This window comes from Festucalex cinctus, chromosome 4 (genome assembly GCF_051991245.1).
Source record: "Festucalex cinctus isolate MCC-2025b chromosome 4, RoL_Fcin_1.0, whole genome shotgun sequence".
Taxonomy (NCBI): Eukaryota; Metazoa; Chordata; class Actinopteri; order Syngnathiformes; family Syngnathidae; genus Festucalex; species Festucalex cinctus.
In genome coordinates this window covers 25,480,049-25,497,477 of record NC_135414.1, presented here as the reverse complement: position 1 = coordinate 25,497,477, position 17,429 = coordinate 25,480,049, and the positions used below count along the sequence as shown (strand labels likewise).

General features: G+C 40.4%; 1 protein-coding gene across 3 annotated transcripts in view; it reads left to right on the top strand.

Moving 5' to 3' along the window:
* The first annotated feature begins 237 nt into the window (after positions 1 to 237).
* kif26ba (kinesin family member 26Ba) overlaps positions 238 to 17,429 on the top strand; it is a 75,640-nt gene continuing 58,448 nt past the window's right edge. For all 3 annotated transcript variants that reach the window (XM_077519887.1, XM_077519886.1, XM_077519885.1), the window contains exons 1-2: positions 238 to 748; positions 4,685 to 5,077. In XM_077519887.1, coding sequence (XP_077376013.1) covers positions 689 to 748; positions 4,685 to 5,077 — 453 coding nt within the window. In that variant the 5' untranslated portion in view covers positions 238 to 688. The remainder of the gene's footprint in view (positions 749 to 4,684; positions 5,078 to 17,429) is intronic.

Genomic DNA, 17,429 nt, shown 5'->3' with positions numbered 1-17,429 from the left:
GATTAAATTACACTTCCCTTTTGAGCACCTCTGCGTCCCTGCTGCCTTGCACTTGGGTCCACATCCAACCCGCTCAACGTGACAAAAAAAAAAACAAAAAAACATGGCTCAATAAAGGTTGAGAATATCCAATATTAGACAAGTGCTATCCCCAAAGAACGCACCGCACGGCAGCAGAAATGACCAAAATCCTCCAGAGCAGCGAGGCCCCGCCCCCTCATCCAGATGTGCGCCCCACCGGCGTCTAGTCAGTGAGCGTCCGCGGTCCACAGAGCGCGGAGCTACGCACAGTCAACAGGAGGCTGCCGCTCGGAGAGACACCTGGATAGACACCCACGAACTGAACCGCAGCATTCACGCTCGACAAAAACCACGTTCGTGACTTTGCTTAGCGGTGGTGTGCGTCCATAAAAGCTGGCGGTTGTACCTGGTCAACCTGGTGTGGAAAAGGATGGAGAAGCAGCGCTGAGACAGATTCAGTTAGAGATCTTTTGATGGTTTCTCTCAAGGTAACTCACTGAGACATTTATTTTTTTGGGGGACAAAATGAGGAATACAAGTGGTCTCCACCTTGGAAGTGGCGAGAAGTCGCCTCCACATTGACGAGCTGCAAGTGCACTTTGCAGGGGTGTGTTGTTAATTGAAATCGATCCCGCGGTTTTCATCCTCCTCTGTGCACACCTTCGTCATGACTTCACTATCTGGGTCCAAGGAGAGATCCGTGGCCGGCCGGGGCAGAAAGTACACGGTAAGAACAACTCAGTTTTTCTCTCCATCTATTAATTAAAAACGTAATCCAGTTCACCTTACTTGCAAATGTATCCCCCAAACCAGCAGAAACAGAACCATTTTCCTCAGGGGTCGTTTCAGTTTTTATTGAGTCCTCTGAGGGCCATACTAAATTTATGAAATATATGATTGCAGCATGGTGTCCTATGGTTTGCATGTCCGTCTCACAATTCTGAGGTTTGGGGATTGAATTTAGTGTTTTTATATTTGATAATATTAGAGGGCAACACAGTGAAGCTTCGGTTAGTACGTCAAAAGGTTGTTGGTTCGAAGCTCACCTCAGGCGGCATGAGTGACATTTGCATGTTTTTTTTTTTTTTTTTTTTTTCTGTGCTTGTTGTGGTGGCCCTGCCAGAACCAGCACTGGCCCTGTATATTCATGATGTAGTAAGTTTAAAAGATGATGTAATATTCAGCATCTTCGAGTCTAGTAGCTTATGGAAGGATATATCAAGTATTAATTAAATCTTTAAGGAAATATTACTTCCGTATAGTTACTTTTTTTGCATGTTGTTGTTGTTTTTTGTAGTATAATCTAATTGAATATTTACCATTTGACAATTTATACGCTATATATCTTGTTCAAGCCATTCGTTATGGAAGGATTTTGTTACATTTCGGGATGGATGTGGACCCAAATGATGGGAAGCAAGGCAGTGAGGAAAATGGGCAGTCAAAAAAGTCATTTAACAAAAAGGCAAATGAGCTACTTGGGTCTTAAAAAGAAACTATTAAATAAGCAAAACCCAAAACAACATAATTTACCAAAAGTAAAATACTTTGGATTGAGACAACAAACAAACAAACAACAAGACATGACAAGGCCAATTAACCAATGATGACTGAAAGAAGGCAGGGAACAAATACAAACACTAACGTGACATCGAGACCCCTAGACAAGACGCACCCAACTCTTTGAATCATCCTTTTATGATTTTGCTTTGTGACTTGGAAATGGAAAAGAGCTTTATACCGCAAATGTACATCAGCACCCAGTTTGCGAAATATCTGTCCTGCCATAAAGTGGTTCTTGGCAGAAAAAAAACGTTGGGTGTGGCCCACTGCTCTAAATTGTGCATACTGTTGGTGTCAATGTGAGTGTACTGTGAATGTTTGGTTTTCTATACTGTACGTGTCTTGCGATTGACTGGCAACCAGTCCAGAGTGTCTGCATTTCACCCAAAGTAAGCTAGGATATGCTCCAGCTCCTCATAACCCTCAACAGGACAAATGTTCTAAAAGATGGATGGATGGATGTTTCCCAATACATTTGTATTTTCTCTAAACAATATACCTGTGCCTTGACAGCTAAAGTTATCCCATTATTTGTGCCATGATTGTCATACATGTAGAATGTCTCCCATGAGACAGATATAGGTTCCTACTAGAGCCCTATTTGTGGCTGCATAGTGCTGCTTAGTGATCTTGTCACCAGAGGAGCTCTAAATTACTTTCAGCATCACCACCCCAAGTGAGAAACGCACACGCACACACACGTCTAGCACCTAATAACGGTTACAAGATGTTAACCCCCCCCCCCAGCCCCTCTCTTGTGGACGTTTTCTCATGTCAGTCTTTGCAACTCACTTATTATAGCTCTTAAGAGAGATTTTAGGAGCCGCTGTGTCACCACATCAATACCCCAACTCTTTGTGGCTCATTTGATGTTCCCACGGGTTTGAGGAGGAGTCTCGGTTGAGTATTAATAACACACGTCGATGAACAGAATCTGGCGTCTTGACTGTTGTGATTTACGAAAAAAAAAAAAAGTATGCAATTTCTTCAAAGCAAACAGGTTTGCAGTATACACATTAGGAATACTTGGCCGCTATCATGAGGGCCAAGAGCTATATTAATAAATCTTTCTTGACACAAATAATATTGCTCAGTTTTATTGTGGCTGTAGTTTGAAGTGGGTGCTGTACATTATGCTGTGAACTGTTCCTAGAATTTCTACATGTTGTGGAACTCGTTAAATTGGCATGAGGTCATAATGCTGAAGCTGGGCGGTGTACAGCGGAACTTTTGAAGTCAAGCATCTGAAGTAGTATTGCAATATTTGATCAACACTGGGTGCGTTTTGAGTTTTCTTTAGGTTATTGTGGCTTTCGTAACAAAAAAAAAAAAAAAAAAGGATCTGAGTGAGTGACGTCAGTGAACTCATTCATAATATTGTGTCACTATTTGTTAATGGAGTCATATGATGACCCATTTAAATGTTTTGACCAAACGGGAATTCCATCCATCCATTTTCGATAGCGCTTGTTCTTTTCTTGGCAGTCTATCCCAGTTACCTTCTGCGTGAGAAGCGGGGTACAACCGAGCCCAGTCAGTCACTGGCCACATACTTTTTAGGCAAACAACCATTTAACCTCACATTCAAATGAACACCTGCGGAAAATTTAGAGTCTTAAATTAACTTATGTATGTTTTGGGAATGATGGAAGAAGCCAGAGTACCTGGAGAAAACCCACTCAAGCACTACATGTATTTAGTACATGTATTTGCAACAGGAAGGCCTTAGCTGATATTCAAACCTGGACCTCTCAAATATGAGGCAGATGTGCTAACCGCTATGACACATCATGTTCTTATTTTTACACTTGTGGAAAAGTTCAGAAAGTTAAACAACAACAACAACAAAAGTTAAACAATTCATGATTGAGTGATGTCACATCTTTTTCATGAGAAAATTATCACAGCACACTACAAAGCAGAAATGTCACAAAAATTATGAACATGGAAATAATGATGAGTTTGTCTCAATTTACTCACGAATTGGCTTTTCAGTGTGAAATCTGGACGTGTTTAATTGAATGCAAAACAGATTTACTCACAGGAAGCCAAAAACTGATGCCATTTTGTGAATGCCAACATGTTGCTATATAGGTTTAAATTGTTCCTTCTGCCATCTAATGGAGGAACAGCTTAATGTTCTGTTTTTTAAGATGTCATTAAAGTAATCACTTTTGGACAAATTAAATGAAATTGGACAATTTACTGCAGCATCCCGATTGATCTCTCCCATCACGGCATTCTGGTTGGGAATGACTGAGTTAAACAAAAAAAAAAAATCATGATGGTGGCAGTTTGACATTGAAATGGATGTGTCATGACTGGGTCATGACAGGGTTAAGTTTGGGTCATGACCGGGAGGTCAAGTGTCTATTTTGAACTGATGTAACCATCATCTGGTTTCAACTGGGGAAAAATGCTATGTGATGTCAGGAGCTGATGTCAAGAATCTGTAATCTCTTTACTTGGTCAACAGCCAATCAGATAATTCCATGTCAGTCCTGTTACCCACATGTCTAGCCACAGCCAATCCGATCAATTCACTGTCTATGTAAGCCAAACCGAGAAGTGTGTGTTTGTCGGATTATTACCTCAGTTCCTCTGTGCATTTCCACAGCCCAAGGGGACTTGGCGTCTCGTGATTCTCGATGCATTCTCTTTGTTTCTCGTCTAGTCAAGTTTGTTCTACGTCTCTCAATGTTATACGAATAAAGAGTTAAATCTTATTTGTGTCTGCGCTTTTGGGATGCAACTTCAGAACATAACAGGATGTTGACCAGTAACCCAGAATAGATTGTGTTTAACCCCAGAGGTTCCACTGTATATTAAACCGAATGAAATTCTATATTATGTGACATTTTGTATGAGCAAAGCAAGGTGCAAACAATTGCATTTGTACACAACCTCCCCCCTCCCCAATTAAAAAGCAATTAGTCAATCAAAGTTTCTTCCATCAAATGACAACAGTAAAAATGGTGTCATGAAATATTAACGTATATATTAAAATGTTCCGTTTTTAATGTTATTATCTCCATGCAAGTAGTGAGCCTCTCTTATAAACCTACAAACCAAATTCTCTCCTCTGTTAACTGTCCCACAGATACCCGACACTTCCCCCACCAAATCAGCCACCTTTTTCCCAGACACGTGGTACCGAAAGCCTTACGAGGAAACCAGCCGGTCCAGCTCTCGTCCCGCACCCGAGGGCGCTGGCTCCATGCCCAGCTCGACGGGCACCCCTTCTCCTGGCTCGGGGATCTCCTCGCCAGGGTCCCTCTCTGGATCGCCGGGGACCATCTCCCCGGGGATTTGCACCGGATCTCCGGGTTCTCTAGGCGGCTCTCCGGGTTTTGGGACGGGGTCCCCGGCCTCGGGCAGCGGAAGTTCTCCTGGGAGTGAAAGAGGGATTTGGTGCGAGAACTGCAACACAAGACTGACGGAGCTGAAAAGACAAGCGTTAAAACTTCTCATCCCTGGACCTTATTCCAGCAAGGTACGTGCAATATGTGTGTTGCTCCCAAACACAACTTGCTCTATCATTAACTGTGACATTTGGACGGTAGCTTTTATTAATTTGCTTACCCGGGCTCTCATCATTACCTAGCCTTAGGTGTAGCTCTGTAATCTGGGTTATTGTTCTCATAAATCAAAAGTATGCGCTGATTTGTTCAACACTCACTGACCATCTGCACAAGGAAGGGAGGCCAGACAGCTGTTTGCTCTCGGATTATTATTAAGGGGAGGTGTTCATCCATCACACACACACACACACACACACACACAGACAAGACTAGTTGGATTTTTGTGCTCCATTTTACCTCATTGATCACATCACCTATAGGGTAAATTGATTAGCTCCCTTTATTGTGTGGTGCTTTCTGCTCTTGTGAGATTTAACACAATGGATTACTTAAAGAAGCAGAGCATTAAGAGCAAATATGAATACTTATAGATTTGCTGCCTTTTTCTATATTCTTTGTGGTATATATTTTAATTGTCCTATAGCTAATCTATGCAATTGATTTCAAATATACTCGCAATATGCACACCATGAAGGCTGTGAGTTGATTAATAAGGGATTAAATCACACACGGCACACATTGATCAGCATGCATCCATCCATCCATCCATTTTCTTGACCGCTTATTCCTCACAAGGGTCGCGGGGGCTGCTGGCGCCTATCTCAGCTGGCTCTGGGCAGTAGGCAGGGGACACCCTGGACTGGTTGCCAACCAATCGCAGGGCACACAGAGACGAACAACCATCCACACTCACACGCACACCTAGGGACAATTCGGAGCGCCCAATTAACCTGCCATGCATGTCTTTGGAATGTGGGAGGAGACCGGAGTACCCGGAGAAGACCCACGCGGGCACGGGGAGAACATGCAAACTCCACCCAGGAGGGTCCGAGCCTGGACTCGAACCGGAGACCTCAGAACTGGGAAGCGGACGTGCTAACCACTCGACTACCGTGCCGCCAGATCAGCATGCATGTAAATTATTTTTCACACTGTCATCTGCGCACTCAGTTATTTTCTATTGACAGATTTAGAGTGCACTAAAACATTCCTGTGACACGAAGCACGGGAAAGAAACGCAAACTTCACACCAGAACGCAGGGGCCCAGATTCAAACTCCCAACCTCAGAACTATATTGTAATAACTACTTTTCTTTAAATTAGTCACACTTTTATGCCAAATTTGAACACAAAGTTGTTCATTTGAGTTTATGTCCATAATTGCGCATGTGACATAATAAATATGTGGGGAGCAGGGTTATTATAGTTTTGGAATTTTCATTTTAGTTAGTTTTTATTTCATTTTGATTTTTTTTTTTAAATTTAGCTAACTTCAAGTAGTTTTAAGGGTGGTTCTGTAAGTTTTTATTAGTTTCAGTTATTTATTAATTTTATTAATATTTTTTATTAATTTAATTGGTTTCAGCATTAGTTTTAGTTTTTTATATGTATTTAATAAACGCCATGGTAAAATGAAAAAAAAACCCAAACAAAAACAAAACAAAACACTTTTATTACCTAGCATTGCATTTCAGCTGAAAAGCAGGCTAGCCGAGCCATTGGAGCCAAAATTCAATCAGGCAAATCGCCAAGGAGCGATGTCATCTGAAGGTGATTTTCTGTTGGCTGCTGCTAGATGATGTCACTTCTGTGTGACACACTTTCAAACGTCTTTAAAATCACCCCCCAAGGCTCATGTACTAATTACAAAGACTAAAACGAAGGATACTTTCGCTATCATTATAGTTAGTCTTAGTTAGTTTTTTTAAACATAAAAATGTAGTTTCAATTAGTTTTCGTTTTTTAAAAAGCATTTTCATTTTTATTTTATTTCATTAACAGAATTGTTTTTTGAATTTTAGTTGTTTCGTTGGTTTTCGTTAACTAAAATACCCTTGGTGCGGAGTGCACAGCGTCATAAAGAGGCCTTGATGCGCTCTTTGAGACACAACATTTGGAAGTGTTTGTGTGTGTATGGCAATGTTTAATCAATCAATCAGTCAATTAAGCCCACTTTGGCAGTATATCAATAACTTTGTCATTAGTTCCTCTGCATGACGATGTCCTATCAGAAAGGGAGGTTGCAAATATTGACGCTGGACCCAAGCTAACCTAAGCTAAGGTTAGCTTTGCGCAAGTTAGCGCAAACATGACAGACAATGCACGAATAGATTTAAAACTTTATCAAAACTGGAAAAAAATACAACCCTGGTTGTTTCTGCCTTTGGCCAGTTATCCTGCAATCATGAAAGTTAAAGTAAGTTATTTTAAACTTAAAATGCAAATAGTTCAGCATGTTTTTATGCGGTGGTAGCGACACGCTAACACCGTATGCACTGTTGGGCGGTGATGTTTTTTCAAGCAATGGCACAATGAATGATCAGTTAATTGCTATTTTGTGAATGATGGAGAATCTCTGAATGTTTTGAACACCTGTTTGGATGCCACAGTTGTTATGTCAATGTGGTGGTCTTCAGGAATATAGCTAGTACCAATCAATGAATCAATTATTATGCCCATCTCTAGTCTCTGCTGTTAACCAAAGAGTTTACAAGATCACATGGCTGTTTTCTGTAACAGCAGTGGAAAGTATTCTCACACAGCTAAGCTCCTAATTCCGGACTGCTACCACCAGTTATCCAAATTAGTTATGTGTCACTGCTTGCCAACTTGTATAAAATCAATTTATTACACAGGGTGCTCATGTAGTGTACACAGAATAATTGCAATTACGCTGATTTACCGGGCTTCCAATGGCATGATTTTTGCCTTTAGGTCTTCTGCCTCAGCTGACTGGATTTCAGCGAGGAAAGCAGCAGGGTTGCGCATCAGGCTCAGAGTTAATTGGCAACCCATAAGCATGTTTTATGCATCATTGTGGGAGCAATAAAATCTAGAAATGGGGGGGTCAGAGAAGAAGTAGCAGTCAGTAATGAACATGAACAGTATGGAAGCTTGTTAAGATAGTGACAGTAGGAAACAGGACAAGAATCGGACCTATGCAGACTGGTGATGGGAAGACTAAGCCTACTAATTAGAATGTTTTTTGGGGTCTGCCTACTGCTATTTTCCTTTCTGTGGTTAAACTTGCAGTGTTGTAATTGGTTGAGGAAACAAATTAAACAAGCTTTACTTGCTCCACATGAGGAACTTTGCACTCACTGGGCACTCCATAAAGTACATCTATTCTCAACAATTTAATGAGATTCAATACAAATGCTTAATACTGGCTGATAAACATATTGTTGAATCAATGTCTCTTTGGCAGCGATTATTATTTTATCCCACTGGGAGATATATTAGATTAGTCTCGTTAATTTTTGTGCATAGATTCGATGCTAGTTTATTGTCTAAATGTAACATTGTCAATTCATTGTCTGTCGTCCATATGAGAGAAGAAACTGTAGTTAATAACAACAATCACGAAGGATATACCCATTGTAGCCCAATAGATGAAAGAATGACCACACGTGTTTCTGCGTCTGTGGTTCCAAACTGTTTTTTTTCTTGAATGGAAGGTTGAAGGTGTTGTGGGTTAGATAAAAGCAGGATTCACATTCTTGCTCAAGTGATGTCACGGGATTATCCTGATTCCTTCTCCAAAAAATGATGGTGCAGCAGTTCAGTGTTGAGATGGTGTGTGTGTTCAATCATCTTCTGCGTTTGTTCTCTCAGCATGAGACTTTACGTTATTCCCACCGGCTGTTGAGGCATACATGACCTCACACTGTTAGAACAGTCACCTCACACGCCGTTGTAGGCCTGTCTCTAATTCAGTGATATGGATACAGGGAGGAATCATGCACGCACACGCACACACACACACACACACACACACGCACACACACACACACACACACACACACACACACACACACACACACACACACACACACACACACACACACACACACACACACACACACACACATGAACACCCACACACAAGGCTGCTAAGAATATGCTAATGATGACCTTCAGCAGCATTACTGGTGAATATTCTGCACTTGATTGACTGTATATGTGTGCGTCTGCTCATTTGTACTGTTTGGGTAGCAATTATACACTATATAGGTATGCACAACCCGTCAAATGGTTTTTGTGACGTAAAAAAGTGAGACAAAAATGATTCATTTCAGAAGTTTACATGGTGTAGGAAATTATGCACAGTTCAAAATAGCTGTCAGTGTTAGCATAAAGCAACAAAAAAAAAAAAAAAATAAAATAAAAAAAAAAATTAATTAATTATCATTTGCTCCCAAAAACATAGCTTTTTATTATTATTATTTTGTTGTGTTTTTTAATGTAAAGTGTCCCAAAGACGTAGTTATACGTTTTTTTGTTTTTTTTTAATGCTACAGCATACAGAAGGCTTTGATGCAGCCTCTCAACAGCAAAGAACAGTTGCAGAAACCACAGTTATTACACAAACAGCCAGCATGTGGCAGCAGAGGAAAGGAGATCAACCAGTTTTTGAAAAAAAAAGCTAAATTACTCACAATTCTAAATAGATTTGTGAAAATTGATTAAACGTAGCTATATTCTAATGCTAATTGCTGCAAAACGGAAACAGATAGCATTCCCTTAAGCATATTTGTATCATAATTTGTCAACATGCAATAAAAAAAAGTAATAATACAAGTTCTTGTGAGACTCATTTGTTGTCTTAAATGAGGTAATTCATTTGTGTAACGCAACAATATTGCCTTCCTTAAGTGCCTCATTAATTGTTTTTTCTTCAATTACGGAGTTAATTCAATTATATAAGCGCCAAATCACAGAAAAGTTTTACCTCAAATACATTTTTATATTAATAAATAATGACATTTAGGGACTAGCACCACCCTAAAGTCACACAAAACCTCTATTAAATGTGTTTCTTCTATTATTTCCCTTGGGAATTCTATACATTAAATAAAAAAAAATAAAAAAAATCCAAACATGATCCACTAGTGCCCCAGAATGAGCTGTCTTAGAATTAGGAACCATAAAGCTGTTTTGCACAATGGAAGGCAATGGGGGGAGGGATTAAATTGAACAGTTTGTTTTCAGTTTTTAGATGCATCAAAATGCACAGACACTTGTGACCGCAGGACTCTGACGCACATCTGGCAGCACAGCTGTGCTCACTTAGGGCTTGTGTCCATGTGGTCGTACTGCTGTGCGTCTGTCTGCGTACTCACACACACACACACACACACCCCAGTCATAAAAACTCATCTGTGTGTATGCGGTGGGAGTTCGGCTCAGGAAAGTGGGTCAGTATTTGTGTGTTTTAAAAGGACAGTATCTGTTCCAAATCTTCTAGAAGTCCAAATAAGATGTGTTTATGAAGAGAACTATATACACTTCCGCTTTTGAGATATATAAACAGAGCCATAATAGGCTATGCTTAGGAATATATTCCCTGCTCTCTTTTAGATTTACTGAGGGTGCAGTCAACTTCACAGATGACATAGTCGTGACTTTGAATTTTTATGGAAATATATTACACATACTTGCTCTTGCAGTGTTGATTTTAGCAGAACTACTGGTGTGTATCAGAGGATGGGGTAGGAGAATGAACACACTCAACAGATGTGTGGAGTTTTTTTGTAATATTTGGTCCATAGTTACGAGTATTGATGGCCATAACTGGTAATGTAGGTTTTTTTTTTTCTCCCTCTACTTTTTGTTAGCAAATCAGAATTGGAATTAAAAAACGAGATACCAGTACTTATTATGACATCTGGTGCAAGAGGACCCTTGCCGTTGTCATGTTTCGAGGTTTGAGTGCGCAAATGATGTTTTCTCAAGGTACTCTGGCTTCTAAAAACAAAAAACAAAAAAAAAACAAAAAACCCACCAATACCAAGTAGAGTAAGAACTAGTGCTTTTGATACATAAAATTTAAATAAATAAATAAATAAATAAATAAATAAAACAACAGACACATTTAAAACAAGATCTATATATTAGCTATTTTCTTTAAAAAACAAACAAACAAACAAACATTAAATTAATGGCAATTTCTAATTTCTAGTTCCTGATGATAAAATAGCCACAAGAGGGCAGCCAATCCTGGTATCAGCCACTGCGGTGAGTACTGATACCCTGAAATAAAGACTGATACGATACATGGTGTCGGTACTTCCCCATCCCAAGTCTGTATGTCCTGTGGCTGACTGGCGGCCAGCTGCGATAGGCTCCAGCAAACCCACCACGACCCTAATCAGGATGAGTGGTATAGACATGATAGAAAATAAGATAAATATTATGACTTCTCCCCACAAAATATAGCTTTTGTGCGCTGCACTGGCGAATCCTCTTTGCAATCACTCTTCTGTGGTAAAACAGACAATAGTCCTTCCCGTTACACAGCATTCGATAGAGGTTGAATCGTCCTTGAAAGCATTAACCGCTAACCCACACAAATCCTTTTAATAACGATCCGATCAGGAGATGATGTGACCTTGAGATGAAGTCAGGCAGAGGTTTGACTTTTGTAACTGCACTTGTAGATCACTCGTCAGCTCCCAAATACGAGAGAGGTCAAACCGCTTGCAGTCCAATCAGCTCAAACAATCACTGCTATAAACAAGCAATATATTTATCGTTATTTATCTACACTCTACTCAAAGTACACCAGGGCTGCAGCATTATTGTCCAGCTCTCACTCGTATCAGAATGTACTTCTCCATGCATGCAGGTAGCTATTTTCCCTGTAATTGGCAAATCCCAAAAGACTACAGAGGTAGGCCTGGCGTAACCACGGCAGCTGGTGTTGCCACGGCAGCGACATGTGACAGATGTGAGCCGCATACATATCTCCATCAGCATTAATGGCCTCCTCATAGTGTTGGTGAGAGACAGGGAGGAAATACTGTATATCACCTTCATGGGCGTGTGCGCGTGTGTGACAGTGATAGAGAAATTGAGTGTGAGCATGCCCTATTGATGCCTTTCAGGTGTGAAAGGCATTACCATATAGAGCAAGACGGTGAGTGGATGGAAGTGTGAGAAGAAGGGGATGGTTTATGCAAGAGAATTGAAGCATGTCTCACTTGTGTGTTAGCTAATGTATGCATTTTTGACCATTGCTTACTATGGAACCTAATTTGGGGGAAATTTATGATAGAATGTTCTTTTTTTTTTATCCTCTCTGGTAGCATTTTTTGGTAATTTTGATAGTAAATGTACATACATGTGAAATGCTACATAAAGTTGGTGAGGTGAGGAAATTAGTCCTATAAAGAAACAATAAAGTAAAGGCTGTGTGTTAGTCAGTTACAGAATAGATTTAAGAGTGACAGAATAAGAATTTTGGCAGCACTTGTTTGAACTTCAAATGAACAAATATGTTCTTAGATTTTAGTGCGAAAAAAAACAACCCATCACAGATCTGAGATAATACTGGGCGTGTCATATGTCATGGCTTTTAATGCTGCTGTGTCACCGACAAAGCAACAACTTCAACTGCCAAAAAAAAAAAAGACTAATCGACTTAAGAATGAAGCTCATCTTTTCCCAGACAGTTTCAAAAGAACAAGATAAGGTCTGGCGCACACTGAGTCGTCAGATAACAACAAGCGTTTCCCCTCAACTCGACTTATCAACAGCGCACATCTCATTTTGCGGAGCTCCTTCATGATGAGGTGGAACCGGCAGCTTAAAACCTCAAACAAACTAAAGTATTTCATTCCATGTGATGCCTTTCTTCTTTGTGCAGCTTTGAAAATATATACTAGTAGAGATAAGGGTCCAACCCGTTATACTGTATGTGTGCAATGCAATGCAAGATGTACAGTAAATCCATTCACGTATTTCCTATATCGTTTGCCCACCTGAGGCTCAATTGGGCGAGTTGCGCGGTTCACCCTGGCTTGGTTGCCCGCCAGTTGCAAGGCATGTAGTTCATATGCTAAGTTGCACAGCTAAATATTAAATGTGCCCAGCCTTCAACCATTGTGAAGTGATGCTCAGATAGTACTGTGGTAAAATATTAAGTGTGCACATAAACCACGCACAACCACACTGATGTTCATCTTGCTGGAAAATAGCCCACTTGTAATATTAATTATTCATGTGATTCCCTAATGAATTCTTAAAATGATGCCATTATTGTTGTTCAAGCATTGACCCAAAGCGGACAGCTAATTGGTCTAATTACAACATTTAGAAAGCCGCCTCAGAAGAAAGAAGCTACAAATTACAGGAGTCTTCAGTTTACAACTGAGTTCCATTTCTATAACACACGTTATACAATATGTTGGAGCACATATCTAATTGTACATTTAGGTCATGAATACAGTAAATATTTGGATGAAATTTACTTTGAGGTTTCATCCCTCGATTTTTCTATACTGCTGCTGATCCTGTTCAGCATCATGGGGATCTTAAATCTATCCCAGGTGAGTTCGGCCAATCAAAAGACACATATAGAAACAGACAATCATCATCATGTGTTTGACTTGCACACGGAAAGTGATGCGAACTAGTAGCTTGACATTCATAACCATAAATTATCGTACACCGAGGACCCCCAGTCAAAATATTCTGTGATCTGAACTTTATTTTATGTTCTTAAAGAAAAAAGAAAAAATATTCTGAAGGAGGAAATAGGCCATTTATTTGACACGCCACAACAACCTACCGCTAGTTTTAAGCTTTACATGATAAGTAGTGTGGCATGTGTTCTTTGCTCTTTTTGACCCAGGCAAATAGAGAAAACGGTTCTTTCCTGACTGGCCTTGTAAAGCAAAGGTAAAGAATTACTGAGGGGCAAGGCGAGCTGGTGCTTCAGTGGCCTCAATTCCAGCCTCATTCAGATTTTTCTGTCTGTCACTTTACTATCCGTTGAAGGAACTAAAGGGAGCAACATGCTTTTTCAGTGCATGAAAAGCAGAAAGCCAATTATGCAATGAAGATTCCTATCAGACCTTTTCACATTTATAATAATTCTGCTCACAAACGCCACGGAAAGCTGAGATTGGATGAAAATGCACCCCAGTGCATTCATTCCATTAACAGTGTATGTGTGTGAATGACAAGAAGACACTGCTGTACACTGCAGAGTGGTAGTTAAGGCAGTTAAAGCACCTGATGCCTTGAAGTCCATCGCTACCATGGCAACTGCCTCTCCATCATACAGTAGTCAAGCATCAGTCTCCTGGCCATATTTTCACACTTCCTGGAAGTGTGATACATGAATTGAGATGTCCCTGATACATCTGTGCATAACGCTTATCACCTTCCTTGCCAACCATCAAATCCGATTTTTTATTTTTATTTTTTGTTGGCATTGTGCGTGCGCACACTTGCGCTTTTAAGTCTGGAGATTCCGGCAGCAGAGCCAAGATGAGAAGCTGTAGCTGGCCCAATGTTCCTCTAGCGTCATGTGCCAGCTCTTACCCTCTGACTCTGTGAAGTCTCACTTGCTGATCGGTTTATTTGAAGACCCGTTAACTGCACTTCAAACAGAGTCCGGCGGCTGCCAAACAAGCTCACATGCACATCCAGTCACAGGCTGTCAAACAGATGCATTCATCCTCAACTCATCCCACTAGGTGTCATGGCGAGGTGTGAGGGAGAAGGGATATACTATATGTGTGTATGTGTTCTTTGTGTACTTTTTGAGCACTTTTTTTTTTATTTTATTTTTTTTTATATAGAATTTATTGCTGAAATAAAAGATTGTGGGTCCTATTTTTGTGTTCAGCGAATGCTAGCGCAGTGTTTTTTTTCCCTAAATGTTCTTTCTTTTGGTAGTTTACTTGACTAGCATAGGGCATTTTGCGCCATCGTGTATTGGAATGCAGCCGACTCCCGGCCAATCGAAGCGGCTCCACTCATTCTCACTAACCTCTCATGCATCCGTGTGTTTGTTGAGCCATCAACTTTGCATCTCATAGAGAGCAAGCCATTTTCAACACTTTACAATGGTTATTAAACTAGTAGTTTGCTAGGCTAAAGATTTGTGAAGAAATATGAAATTGACCACAGTATGGAGTATGGACAAAAGAGGTTACCTCCCGATAGTAATGCCATTTTTAATACCTTACAGTGTTGACCAAAACAGAACATTATCGCAGGGCATACAAACGTGTGTTGAAATGCATCTATTACATTATAAGCAGGGCTATTTATTATCTATTGTTTGAGGGCATATTGTGTAAAGGGCAGAAGGTGAAATAAGGGCAGAGGATGACATTTCAACAGGTGTTTCTACAGTCGTGCGACACAGACTTACATTTACAATAGGGGTTTTCCACATGCGGCTAGATTAATTTACATCAGTCTATGATTGAAGAGATACGCTTGAAAACATTTGAGTCAGCACGACTCAGCAGTAAAGTTTGCATTATACAATATCAGTAAATGTGTTTCTCATCAATCTAATCTCATGGTGTCTGTATTGCTTTCATTGCAGATTCTTTTTTTCAAAACATCAAATTGACAAAGATACCAGCAAAAACCCGATTAAGATCCAAGACAAGAGCTTTCTAAAGATAATGATCACTTTAGTCTCACTTTCTCCCTGTCATAAATGTTTTAAGTTAATGTTTAAAGTTGACGTTGTGCTGCATCCAACAAAGATGTTGGCCTAGAAAAGTAGCCAAAAATATTACAAGCACGTCAGTGCAGTTTTATAAAAGTTAAGTTTTACTGAATTGGCACTGATTTGCTAACCTGCCAATAGCCAGATTGATATTGCAATTCACTCAACGGAGTTTCTCCACAATATCAATCTGGGACTTCTCCATGGTGATTTGCTCGGGAAAGGCGGGACATTCTGTACTTTTAGCTGATTGGACGATGCGGCATTGTGCACGTTTGTTTTGACCAATCACGGCCACGCATGAAAGAATTAATTGCAGTATCAATTTGTCCATGTTAGGTTTGTTTGTTTTCCCGGGCGTCGGCGCTGGCTTCCTGGTTTGATCACAGCTACATATCACGCCCCCAAGCACAATGTTTGCTCTGTGATTGGTCCAAACCTCGGACATCAACGGGCTCAGTACAAGATGTATTTGTCAACTCACAAATACCGCGAGAATTCATCTTGCAAAGCAATGCACACATTTTATGAACAAAAATATTGGAAGTAGAATATTTATCTTCATACAGGCGGACGTTTTGATATTATGCACCTGTAGCCTACTTCATTTTGCGGCTACTGTGATTTAGCACCATGCACTCTCTTTGAATGTTTATCTTACATCTGTGCAAGGCAGCGTAACTTATCCTCACGTTCATCCTCACTTCTTATCAGGAACACGGAAGTAAAGAGGACAAATGAGAGTATGTATGGAAAAAGATGAAGCTTAGCTCGATGGAGTGTGCCTGTGCGTGCTTCTTTGTGTGTTCGGGTTAAAGACTGAGAATTAAATTGGCTGTTTGTTCCTCACATGCGCCTCAGTCAGACACCGAAGAGCCTCGAGCAACTTTCCAATTACCTCGAGCAGATGGAGCCCGTGTGGCTCGATTCAAAGGCTCTGAAATTGTTGTTGTTTAGCGTTATCTGCTATTGACTGTATGTCAAGGATGGAGTTACGCAGTCCGATGTATCCCTCTCGTGCCCTCTTCCTACTCACTCGACGTTCCACTGCTCATCCAATCAAAAGTTTTCTCACACAGGAGACGAGCAGCTGTTCTAATGTGCTTGATACTCAAGGCCCGCACGTCGAATCATATTGTTCATTGAGATTGGTTCCTCTGCTGGTTTTACTATTGTGCACTTCTCCGACAATTCGTTCAAGATGTGGTGAATCAACCATCAATTCCACCCAATCAACAGAATTCCTAACGATCAATGAATTGATTATAATACTTATAATTTCTCTGTGCTGTTAGTGTCTCAGCGAGTGTCTACCGATCCCTCGGAGGAGCAGCGCTAACAGTGGCGCACTGTGGTTGCTCTCAGGAGGTCCGGTGAATGAATGGGTGCTACTGTGTAACTAATGCCTGAAGGCACACTCAGTTGGCGTTGGCTCCGACCCTTTGGAAGGCAGATTAGTTAAAGAGGTTGTTAAGATGGTCCAAGTGCACACTCGGAGGGGGTATGTTTATGTAGTGTTTTTCAAACGATTTTCCAGGCACTTTCCTGCCTTCGGGTTACTGGCCTTTTTTTTGTTTGTTTGTTTGTTTGTTTTTAATTTTGGGCCATCTCAAGTGGACGGAGGTATGAACTGACTGAATGAAAGCTTTTAAGATGCTTCTAGATCACCCAGAGCCGTCATTTTGACTGTTCTCAAAATTGGATTTGTTGTTACTCTGTTTACATAGATCAACAATGTTCCATGTAGTTTGACTTTTCCTCTCGTATATATATCATTAACTGCACTG